We start from the raw sequence: 13,220 nt of genomic DNA, 5'->3' as shown, positions 1-13,220 counted from the left end.
ATGGATATCAAAATTGTCACTGCCTCTCTCTTAGATGCGGATTGTGGTAGATCTACCGTCACAGTGCCAAGAATCGTGGGTGGGCAAGACGCATCCGTAAACGAGTACCCTTGGCAGGTTCATTTGAGTATACTAGCTGATGGCTTCGCTTCCCCTGCGACCTGCGGCGCGTCCATCATCAAGAAATCATGGATATTAACAGCGGCGCACTGCGTTGTCGATTCCAAAACATTTCAAGTGTTCCAGTAAGTTGCACAACAATTCTAAGCATTTTGTGATTCCGTCCTTCTGCGTTTTGTCTTCAGACAGAGGCTCAACCTAGTGGTATAATATTCCTCCTAAGAAATAACACCTGCGACTCTTCTCTCGCATACTGTCAGGCTAACAATTATCATTTTCAGGAAACGTAGTGTATCGACTTTCCATAAAATACCGATGCCACGTGCATTTAGGATAACGAAAAAGAAGCTCCCAAGTCTTATCGATGCAGAAACAGGCACATTAAACATCAGTCGAGAACTATCATATTCAAGCTTTCATTAGAATTGTGTTAACGCGTGGCCATTTTTTACATATCAGCACTGATGACTACTTATTTTGGTGGTATATATCAACATTTATCTATAATTTTTAGTAATGAAACCCATATTTCATACACACAAGAAAAAATGCTTTGGCAACACCATGTAAGCTTTGACAATAAAAGCGAACCTTAGATACAACGTTGCGTTGGTTGGCAAGCTTTTCGATTATCAACTCTATTACAAACTGAAAAAAAGGCGTTAAATATTTGCCTGAAGGTCGACGTAATTTTATGTAAGAATTCATGCACCACACAGACACAGTGAGACATTTAGCGGAAAGTGGTATCCGTCTTGGACTTTGTCTTTTTTCAGAAATTTAGATGTTGTGGCCACCTTTGCTGAGTATGACGTCAACAACACTGCAGAATCTCCGAGCTTTGAAATTGCCCCAAGATATGTCTTCGTTCACCCTCAGTATAAAAAAGGACCTAATGCCCAAGAATCAGTAAGTACACTTTGTGTGAGAAAGTTCCTTTAAAGGTTGAAGTTTCGAGTGAATGGTGTCATTCAAGGGGATTAGGACAATCTTTTGCATCTATCTGTTACGTACTATTTTCACTATTTTCTAAGTTGTATATATCTGTAATGTAATTTACAAATTTGGGGAACCTAAATACAAGTTCTATCAAACTCTAGCAAAAAAGCAGGTAAATTATATCTTCAGGGAACGGTCTTCAGGATTTCAACTAGATCGCTAAATAAGTAATTAATGCCTCGTGCTACAGCTGTTGCTATTTCAGTGTCATAAGACAACCCTTTATTTAGCTAGTAACCTAATTATCGCCATTTTTTTTATATATTCTGTATCGATAACATATATTTGATAATACAGTCTGCAGTGCACCTATTTAATATTTCACTATAGTGTTTTGCTGGACGTTCAGTTGTCCCACTTTGCTTGTTGAGTACATGAAAACTGAAATTTTAATGGCTTTCCTCAAGTTCTTGTGTACAGCAGAGTAGTACTGGATGATGTTATCCGATTTTCTAATTAGGAACAGGATATCTTCAACTCTTCCTTACTTATATATTTCACACGCGTTATCTTCCTTCTTTAAACCATTAATCCAGAATCTTTCTTGGAAAACATAGATGCTTCTAAAACACACACGTCCACACTAATATCACTGAAAACAAAGTAAGTTACAGATGCTCATGGTTTAATGGATGGATACATTAACCGATATGCAAATCTTTACAACTGCAGTTGACATGGATGTAATGAGGTCCAATCAACTATTTTTTAACAGGAAGAACACGACATCGCCCTTATTTGATATGCAAACATTGACAATTGTATCTCTAGGTAAGGATGTAATCCAATGCAATGAACTTCAATCTCAACAGGAGGATAATGACATTGCCCTTTTGTACTTGGATGCAACACTTCTATTTGGAACTTCCGTAAAACCTCTCTGTATGCCACGGCCTGAAGATTACGTAGCGGAAAAACAAGTTGTAGCTACTGGATGGGGGACGACCTCTTACGGTGAGTAACCTAAGTGACGCAACATGGGTTCATTAAAGTTACTGCCACAGGATAAGGAATGGTCTTGCACTAATCTGTCATCTGGATTCAAGAAAATTACATCTACAGCCACGGCTAACAAGTCTGATTGTTTCATTATCGTACCCTGGCAACATTCTACTAAACAGTCAGACGCAATAATGTCTGCTAGGCTGCCAAGACACGATAACGAAAATTTCATACCCGTTTGCTGCGGCAGTATAGGGAAAGGGAAGTATCCTCTTACTGTGAACAAAGGTCAGATGACGTAACATATTCAATAAACATATAGCTACCAAATGGGGAGTGGCCTTCAAAGCGGGTAAGTGTCGTGCATTGAAGGGGTTCAATAAAGTTAAAACTAGCTGTTGGGGAGTCAGCTCTCACAATAAGCAACTACACTCTGGGATTTAATATACGTTCAGTAAACACGGAATCATTCATTCATTTCACAGACACTGAATTGGGAGTGGCCTCGCACAATGAGTAAAAGGCCTTTGATGTACATGGGTTCATTAGTACAAAGGACCCCCTCATTAAACTTCTTATTGTCTAAAAGACAATGGTCTTCCCAAAACACTTAATAGCTCTTCAAATTGCTCTCTCCCTAACTGCAACATGGGGCAAGACAAATTTCCATTAAGAAATAAGCGGTGTAATAGCCTTCGAATTTTTGCAGAATTTTCTGGGATTATGTATCTTCATGAGAGAAAGACTGAGAGACAGAAGAATTTTTTTACTTCCAATGATCAGTATTTTTAAACTAACAATATTTTTTTTTCAGAGTATACGTATGCTACAAACATGGTACTAATTAAAAACAAGTAAAATTGAGTGTGTAATCTGGAAATACAAAGTGAATAACAGGAGTGCTATGATTGCATGGACTGCTATAATTATCTGTCAAGCATCTGCAAATGAACTATAAATGAAACAAGAATATATATATATATATATATATATATATATATATATATATATATATATATGATATATGATGCATGTATGTTATGTATGTATATATATATATATATATATATATATATAATATATATATATATATATATATATATATATATATAATATATATATATATATATATATATATATAATATATATATATATATATATATATATATATATATATATATATATATATATAGATATAATAAATGTGTGTGTGTAAAGCAATTGTTTTTGTGGCATCAATGATTTTATTGTAGGAATCTTCATATGATCTGAGTTTTTCCGATTCTCACGCGTCAGTTTACAAATTACGTTGTGAGATTACGAAGGTCTTGAATGATTTGTAGGTTTGAAAGGTGTAACCTCGCAGGTGCACTATGAAAACAATTGTTAGCGAGGTGGAAAGTCAGATGGAAGAAAGAGAATATGAACGGAGGCACAGTAAAAGGAATGAAAGAGGTTGCAGCAAGGGGCCGAAGGGATGCTGCAAATACCCTTAAGGAACGACTACAGTGCACCACATGAGGTGCACTGACGGCACTGACCCTCAGCGGAGGCCTTACTCGTCGTGGAAAGCTAACTTACGAAACTTCTCGACCAAGAAACGATCAGCATCATCCTTGATCTTGTTGGCAGGTCCGACAAGAGCTCGCTGCCCATATCCGAAGATGTCCTCCGAGATATGCTGAAGGCCAGCACACTACGATGGCCCCTTAGCTCTATCATCGGAGGAAACTATTCCGACAAGTAAACGGAGTCGACATGGGACCCTCACTAGGGGTCCCTTTCGCAAATATGTGCATGGCTACCGTCGAAGAAGGACCTCCCAAGAACTCCAGAATCCAAAGGTCTGTGGGCGGCACAGAGACGGTATAATCGTCTCAATAAAGGAAGCAAACGATGCCAGAAAATGAGCAGATACCCTGAAAACACACCCGATGCTCAGCTTCATCTCAAAGCACAGCCAGCAGAAGACCTTGCCGTTTCTTGCATGAAGGAAAATACAAAACTACCGCATACACAAAAGCAACGAACGCTGGCCGTTACTTGAATGCACGAGGAGAATGTCCGGGGGCATATAATGTCTGTAATGAGCGTATATGTAAATACAGCGTTCAAACACAGCGTATCATGGAGAGACGTACATAACAAACTTGGCCGAATTTGTAAATTGTTAACAAATAACGGATACGTACAACAAATTATTGAAACTCCAATAAGAAAATAAAATTAACAAATTTAACCAAAACAACACGACGACGAAAGAGGAACGCCTGATTATTTAGAGCAGTGGTTCTCAACCTGGGAGGCGCCAAGGGCGTCAGCAATTGTAGTTGAGGAACGAGGCCATTAGTGAAAATTTAAACATGCTCTAATTATATTCATTATTCTCTTCACAAGAGTGACTAATATTCAAAGTTTATAAAGAAAAATATACAAAAGTATCGCCTTATAACGTTATAGTTTCATAGTCTACTACTCTGGCTAGACTCGTTGGGCTTAAGAATAAAAACCCTCTCTCTCTCTCTCTCTCTCTCTCTCTCTCTCTCTCCTCTCTCTTTATATTTCTCGATTAAATCTGGGAAGGAATTTACTCAAGATGCAAGGGGCGTGGATGGAAGGATCATCTTTTGGAGGGCGTGGTAATGAAATTAAAAACATTGATTTAGAGGATCTGGAACAAACCCAACCTGGTAGCAGCCATTAGGGCTGACAAACATTACCGCTCTCAGAGAAGACCAAAGATTTATAAAAGTACATAGTACAAAAATTCACTTGCCCAGACGAGATGTATAAATCCCGCAGCCCAGATAGAAAGCCATCCCTACAAAAGCTGATCGAAGGCACACAGATCGTACGCAGAGAGAACAACAACTACAGTCGCCTTTTAACAGCCGAAGCAGTAAGCATTGCTATCCACACGCAGACTAAATATGCAACAAGAGTCGGATCATATACTCCCCTCCAGCAGGAGTTGGAACATGCAAACTAATGGGGGCCAGACAGTATGCCCCCAAACGTGGGATACACCGCGCCCATCCTGGGACATGAGAACGCCCAGCGAAGGCCGAGTAAGAGCCTTACTCAAGTCCCTGACCTAACAAGAGCCTCGAGCTGTAATTAGTGTCAGACATTTGCACATATGCACTTGAATTTAAAATTATACCGACAATTATAATATATATAATATATATATATATATATATATATATATATACATACACACACATACACACATACACACGCATATATATATATATAACTTGTATTTATGCACTCATGAGTGTATGTATTATTATAAATGGAACATTTCCATACATTATCAAATTTTATATTTTATTATTTTTTTGCACTTTACTTTGAATCAGACGTAAGAATTTATTGACTTACAAACAAAAATTTAAGTAAATACTATGCACACTATATTGCATTTTGAACATATATTTAACTATATATTTTTAGTTTTACATTGTTTTCTATACATGCACTTTGTACCCAAAGCTCGACCCAAATCTGTGTTTACGTCTGAAGGTTACTTATGCACTTTCCCTCCACGATGACAGAAATAGACTGTAAATCAGAATATAAGTCAATAGTCGCTTGAAAAAAGTCACAGTAGAGAAACAGCTTCCAGAACAAAAATCAACAAAATGTAAGAAATACGTCTGCGTTTTCTGGGTATTTTGCAACAGAAATTGACGCAAGAGACTCGGAAAAAACTCCGAAGATATGAAGATTCCTGCAAGAAACTCATGGAGGCCACTATAGCAACTGCTTTTAGTTAAAGTGTTTTAAGAGGAAAAACTATACCCTAAAAGTATATGTACAATCACTCAAAAATGTTTTGCAACATACTTCAAAACTTTTCAGACAACAGCTTATAATAGAGACATCTGGCGCTATTTGGCAACTCAGTTGTAAGCGCATGAAACAACTGAACACTAGTGGTGTCCGAGAAATTACCTGCAGTTTCCCTTAAACAGGGATTTTTCTGATACTGCTTACTGTTGTCATACTTTACTTAATTAAAGGATGTTACTATAATACTTCAGAGGTCATCTCTGTTCTTATGTTTTAATATTTTCATCTCCAACTACCATCACTATCGTTGTTTTATCTCCTTCATATGTGTGAACTTTGTAGACATAGGCCTACGACTGTTATAAGTTGAACTATTAGTCTTATTAACATCAACAAATACGACTTTTGTAAAGATTTGCTTGCACATTATTATTAGTCTTATTTTTGAATGACTAATCCTATGTACTGTATATTGTGAACTAGTGAAACTTAATATAAAATATACTGAACAAGACTAACAGATTTCACGTCTATTTTTGTAATGCATAGAATATAATCGCACTCAGACACAGACACAGACACACACACACACACATATATATATATTGCCGTTATCATGTGTAATTTCTCATTTCTTTCATTGCTACTTAGGCCTATCGTTTTGAGGCCTCAAAATTCTCTGAATAATTATAATATTATAACGCCTATTTTTGTATTTCTTATTATCTAAGTTTCAAAAATTAAAATTAGCAAAACAGTTCAACATTAATTTGAGCAATGCTAAATCGCCAGCAGTGAAGAAGACTACCATGCTCATCAGTCTCCACTAATGTCTCCGACCTCATCAAAAGATGACTCTTATTAAAAATCATCGGCCACTGGATTATATTATAACGCAAACCTAGCCTCTATTCTTTGTGTTTCGCTGATATGAAGTGTTTCTTCGGCAGGAGTATGACAAATAACATCTTGGTCTCATGTAGCCTGTTACGGGTGGTTTTTGAGCAAAACTTGAAGGGAGAGCGTAATGTTCTCTCTTTATGGAACATCGGTTGTCAGGGAGATATTAGCTCCTTCAGTAATCATCCGATGATGATCCTTAATAGTAGTGCAACAATGGGGTCGTCCTCCACTTTTTACAATGGATTTATCATATTTTCTCGTTCCTCTGTTGTTGTGTCCTCTATACATGATTGTTTTATTTATGCTAAATGCTGCATAGCAATATCTACAATAGAGACATTAGTCATGTATCTAATGATTGTGGTGCATTCTGAGTCTACAGTGCCCATCTTATCGGTGCAGCACGAGACAGTTTAGTTTAACTTTCCAGCCCAAATGTGAAGTCAAACCCGACAACATAAGACGTTATGAGATTTTTCTTTTTTTTTTGACAACGATAATGGTTGAATTCTTTTCTTCTTTATTTATATAACTTTCACTGATGGTTATTCAATATTATTTTATTAGATCAATAAACCTTTTATCTGGATTCGAAATATAGTTTCTTCTTTGACTCTCTTGCCCAATCATCTGGGTGAAATTTTTCAAAATGTTTCGTCGTTTTCGTAATATGAATTTTTCACTCCCATTCTTTTACATTGTTAACCGTAATGATTAAGGTAACAAAGAAATAAGAAAATTAAATTTCCTTGTAAATATCAAAAGAACAAAATTACTGTTAAGTGAACGAAAACTTCTGGAACATGTTGCAAAACATTTTTAAGTGAAATGTACATATCTATATATATATAAAAATGGATATACGTATATAAAATGTAAATGCGTGTGTGTGAATAGAATAACTCAAAGAAAATGCATTGAGCAATTTCAACCAAACTTGAAACAGACACATGACTTACTATCTAGAAATCAGCACTGTGGGGTAAGACATCAATGGCACCAAAGGGGTGGGAGCTGGGACATGATGAGAGGGGATCAGAGAGAGAGATTTTATTTGTTGTCATTCAGTTATCCTCAGGCAGCGCCAGGTTGGTCAAATCTTGCACACATATATATATACACATATATATACACATACAATTTTAGAGATGTTCACCTAACACATGTTCCCATTCACTCGATGCATTTTACCTTCACTTGCATAAGGTCTCCATGTAAATTTATTCTCTAGGAAAATTTATTTATGCTGGAATCATTCATTACGTGCTGACAAACGTCCTACTTTCTGATACCAATTTACAGCTGGACAAGCCTCCAACACACTTAAGGAAGTGGCTCTGTACCTGAAATCTCCACAAAACTGTACGATCCTCAATCAAAATGCTCCTACAGCCTACATTATAACCGACAACATGATATGCGCACTTGGCCAGAACAAAGATGCCTGTCAGGTGAGTCTCCTTTGTAAATCGTAATATGAAAAACACTATTTTTCTGGATTGTGCTCAGATGCACGGAAAAAAAATGAACAGTCATAGTCCACAGCATCAAAGTCTCGAGTGCTTATACACTAGCTTTATTTCACACCTACCCTTCCTGTGAGGAATGTAAACACTCGCCTACAATTAAATTAAATTACACAAACAAAACTAAAACATACTCAAGTATTACCTACTATTAAGAGTGCATGCACCTACGTTAGAAAAGTGAAACCTTAATTCATACAGTCAATATTTACATAATACATTCAAATGCTATAGTTTGAATTAAGGCTCAACATTCCAGAACATAATCATCATTCGTGCTTATAATCAACTTTTCTTAGGGTTCTGACCTTCTTATGGAGGTCCAGTGGTGTTAATGGGTTCACCACAATGGCACAATAATTATACAATATCAGTCATTCCATATTCCTCAACGATAACTCTGGCTGCATTGAAAAATTACTGGTGCTGTGCAATCCAATACCTTTGTCGTCTGGGTCCCGACCCCTCACTTGGGTGATCACTTTAATGAATGTCAGCCATCTCTTCTTTCCCGCACTTTGACCATCTGGAGCTCTATCTTTAGCAGTAGTTGACTTCTATACCTGTCTACTTTGCAGTTTTTTTGGTCGAAGGACCCCCCTCTCACAAGTTTCCACTGGCGGCAAGCTGTGCCGAGGAATTATTCCCCCAACTAGATGGTCTGCTGAAAATATTAGAGAATGGCTAAGGAAGTCCCATCACCTTACAGTGCTTCTCACATTTTATCCTGATCAACGTGTTGATAGTAATAACTGCCATTTGGTATGTTAGTGTGATGATGAGAACTGTAACCTCCTTCTCCACCCCACCACAAATACCAATTTACAGCTGGACAAGCCTCCAACACACTTAAGGAAGTGGCTCTGTACCTGAAATCTCCACAAAACTGTACGATCCTCAATCAAAATGCTCCTACAGCCTACATTATAACCGACAACATGATATGCGCACTTGGCCAGAACAAAGGTGACCATGAGCTTGGTGTCACTATAGATAAAGGTCTAACCGGGGACACACCACCTTACCAAATTCTTCCTTAGGGATGCTATCAATCTCAAAGTAGTAGTGATGGGGAGATGGACCACCCATAACTGTCCAATTAATTTGTCGTCATAAGCAATGTATGAATATATATATATATATATATATATATATATATATGTATATTCATACAGGAGATGGTGTTGGCCTCATACAGGTTTCAGAGGGCTGCAACCTCTGGAGACAGTGTAGCATCATCTGCTTTGTATCCAAGAACTTCGGCAATACTTAAATACATGCAGGAACATGAGGTTGAGAGCCGTTTTATCTGAAGGAGTGATGAATACCATTAGGATCATTTTCTTCCACATGCAGTCGGGCAGTGCATTGGTCAAAGTATTTAAGTGCAGCTCAGATTTAGGATGAAGCTGTTAAAGTATTTTTTTGTGCACTGAGATTTCAGGATATACAGTATATTATTTCTGTAATGTACTCAGGAAGTCACAAATAACACTTTCAACTGCCATAACTATGGTTTTCATCTAACTTCCTGTTTTATATTAACAGGGATTATAGAAGGTTTAATTCATAGTATTAAAAAGACTGGGTTTTCAGTAGCACAGATGCCTTAAAAACCACGTTGTGCATTTGAAAAGGCTTGCAGGTGACTTATTCCTGCCTACTCATGCAAACCGGCAGACGTGATTGTTGCTGCCACCATTAGCATCTTTGAGTGGGAGTATCATACCTTGGGTGGATTTGTCAGAATGGTGGCAGCAATTAACCCCATGCAAGCAAAATCTGAATAATAAACAAAGTCATAATGTACACTGTGAACCAAATAAAACAGGGTTAGTTGCTGCCACCATTCTGACAAATCCACCCAATGAGACTCCACTGAAAGATGCTGATGGTGCCACCAACAGACGTCTGCCAGTTGATACTCTTGAATAAGTCACCTGCAAGCCTTTCCAAATGCACAACATGTTTTAACATTTCCCTAGATAATACATAAAAGAAAACCCAACTGTTTTTCCATAATAATAATTAAACCTATAATCCTGTTAATATAAAATAGGAAGAGAAGGAAAATATAGCATAACAGGGAGGGTTGTTACTTCCTAAAACATTGCAGAAATAATTATCCCACTCGTGCACAAAAATACATTAAAGCTTCGTCCTAAATCTGAGCTAAGTCATCTTCAATATGTTATAAACCCAACCTTGATTGACTGCCTAAGAAGAAAATGAACCCAATATGGCATCGTCAAAATACAAACGTTGAATCAACATCATGTTGGGAAATGCATTTTCAGCAAATGCTAATTTAGCTTGAAAGCAGATGATATTAAGGTAGTCTCCAGGGCTGGTGTCTGAACGTAGTAAGTTCAGAAACCTCCTAAATCAAAAAACTGGAAGTCTATCTGACAATAGTGATTGCAAGGCCATCAAATAGGGATTGGGCTGTGTGATTCTGTTCCATCATAACAGCATGGGCTAATGCTGTGGATCAGACTGTAAACAAGTGACGCATCACTGGATTAATCTCATTTCATCCTTTGCGATGGAAACTGCTGTTAATAGTCTTCCCGTTGTTGTTGTTATTTCTTTTAGGTCAGTAGTAATTCACTGTGCAGAGGAAGAAAGACTTTTCTTATATGTATAAACAGATGCGAGGTTCAACCGAAAATAACATGCAGATGCGATGATGCCAACATGCTCAATCACAGGGTGTATATCACAGGGTATAAGTTATACATATTAACTCATGTGCTAAGATAATTCAACAATAAACTGTGCTTCATGTGAGTTGAATGAGACTGATTTTAAATAATAGGAAAATTTAAATACCCGAATTTATCGCTGCTTTTTTTTATCACCATAGGGTGACAGTGGAGGACCCCTTATCACTCAGTCTGACGACGGGCGATGGGTTCAAATGATCGTCAGCTTTGGATACAGGTGCGCCGTGCCAATACGTTTGGTTTCTATATAAAATTGCCAACTACAAAAACTGGATCAAAAATGACTCAGTCAAGCGGTTTTAATGATGGCTAAACAAAATTTCTGCATGTGTTTATTCAATGTTGGTCTAAAATGGCTAAATAAAAAAATATATATATATAAATATATATATATATATATATAAATAAATATATATATATAAGTATATAATAAATAAAAAATATATATGTAAATTATATATGTAAAATAATATATATACATATACATTTCCCTAAAAAATTCAATATAAATGTATACATATACATATACATACATATATATGTGCATAAATAATTGAAAATTTCTTATCTATGCTCTACTTAAATATGTAACATAAAAAAAAAGCAGATGTGCCTTTTATTAATATGGAAGAGACTGATTACCATCATTCTTATTTCTATCTAATCCTTTTCGCATTGTTGTCATTCCGCTAGCCTTAATGGTTACTAAGCCTGGATAATAAGAAAATAATTTAATATCATTCACCAAATTTACATGGTTTTATCTCATTCTGTTTCTATCTTCTTTTACTCTGACTTTATTTTAAAATCTTTTATTGAAGGAAGTTACGCTTAAACTTACAAGACAATACTATCCGTGAGTGGGTCATACTGAGTTAGAAAACTGTCTAGATCGGTCTGTTTCTCTAATGGTTTAGCACTGTATCACTCCTAACAAATTTTTAAATTCATTATGTATAAGGTCCATATTGATCAAAATGTAATATGCAAGCCCTGCTATATTTTCGTTAACAACAGCTTTTTCAATTGAAATCTTATTTCTGATTCCTTTAAACACACACATATATACAATATGTATATATAAATATATAAATATATAAATATATATATATAAATATATATATAAATATATAAATATATATATATAAATATAATATATATAAATAATATAAATAATATATATATATATATATATGGAATAAATTATCTTTCCTTGCAACAAGAAATAAGGATATAAAATGACCTGCATACATTTTGTTATTCACTTCAGAATACGTTTCACATTGATATCATTTTAACAAGGCAATAAAGCGGTTAAAACGAGGTATATAAAAATTTATTTCTCACTTTATTTATATCATATAAGAACTAAAGCCAAAAGACAGAAGGGAAGACAGTAACAGCAAAGGGGTCAGATCCCCTGACCACATTAGCTCTGAAGGCTAGATAACATAAAAGATGAGATGGATTTCATGGCAAAAATGTACGAACTGTGATCCAAATATTCACAAAAATCAATCATCCCGTGATCACTGATAACATCAACGTGTAGTTTTTTAAGCTGTTTTTCAGTTCTTGAGACATTTAACTAACTAGCGCGCGCGCGCACACACACACACACACATGTACACGTACATACACACGCACACATACAAACAAACTCACTCAGGACTGGAAACATCCTTCAAGTTTTGTTGCCGATGTGAATAAACATTACATTCCAATTGCCTAGAATTTCCTTCTCTCCTTTCTCCTCCTTACCCTACCACCACCATCACCATCATCATCACCATCACCATCACCATCATCATCACCATCACCATGCCACGACTACAAACAACTTTCAAAGGTTCTCAGCTGCCACCTGTTTTATTGTCTCTAAGTACTCAGCGCTCGAGTTACTTTAAGAAAGGGTGGAGACAGGAAGATGGCACTGTTTAGTGCAACACCGTCACCGACATCGCTCATCGCAAAGGCAAACGAGTATCCCAAAGGAGAGCAAGCTGAGTGCAATGTGCAAGTTTTTACATTTTCTGTTAGTGATAATATTACGTCTTTTATTGAACTGGCATATACTGAATCGATTTCTGGATATTCACAGACCAAGTCCCGTATCTCATAGCGCTTTGTAGCAGTTGGCATTACATGCATTCTTTGCTGTTACAAAGAAATATACTTTTTTTAAACTTCTTCGCCAACAGATTTA

The 13,220-nt window shown here is 36.3% G+C and overlaps 1 protein-coding gene across 1 annotated transcript; it reads left to right on the top strand.

Moving 5' to 3' along the window:
* Positions 1 to 12,955, top strand: LOC136834063 (trypsin-1-like). The gene is made up of 6 exons (XM_067096320.1): positions 1 to 245; positions 897 to 1,029; positions 1,932 to 2,073; positions 8,065 to 8,213; positions 11,155 to 11,248; positions 12,747 to 12,955. The coding sequence occupies exons 1-6, from the start codon at positions 1 to 3 to the stop codon at positions 12,953 to 12,955; spliced, it is 972 nt and encodes a 323-aa protein (XP_066952421.1).
* The last annotated feature ends 265 nt before the right edge of the window (positions 12,956 to 13,220 follow it).

Source organism: Macrobrachium rosenbergii, chromosome 53, assembly GCF_040412425.1.
Source record: "Macrobrachium rosenbergii isolate ZJJX-2024 chromosome 53, ASM4041242v1, whole genome shotgun sequence".
Classification (NCBI taxonomy): Eukaryota; Metazoa; Arthropoda; class Malacostraca; order Decapoda; family Palaemonidae; genus Macrobrachium; species Macrobrachium rosenbergii.
The sequence above is the reverse complement of the archived record's forward strand: the minus strand, read 5'-3'. Positions and strand labels throughout refer to the sequence as shown.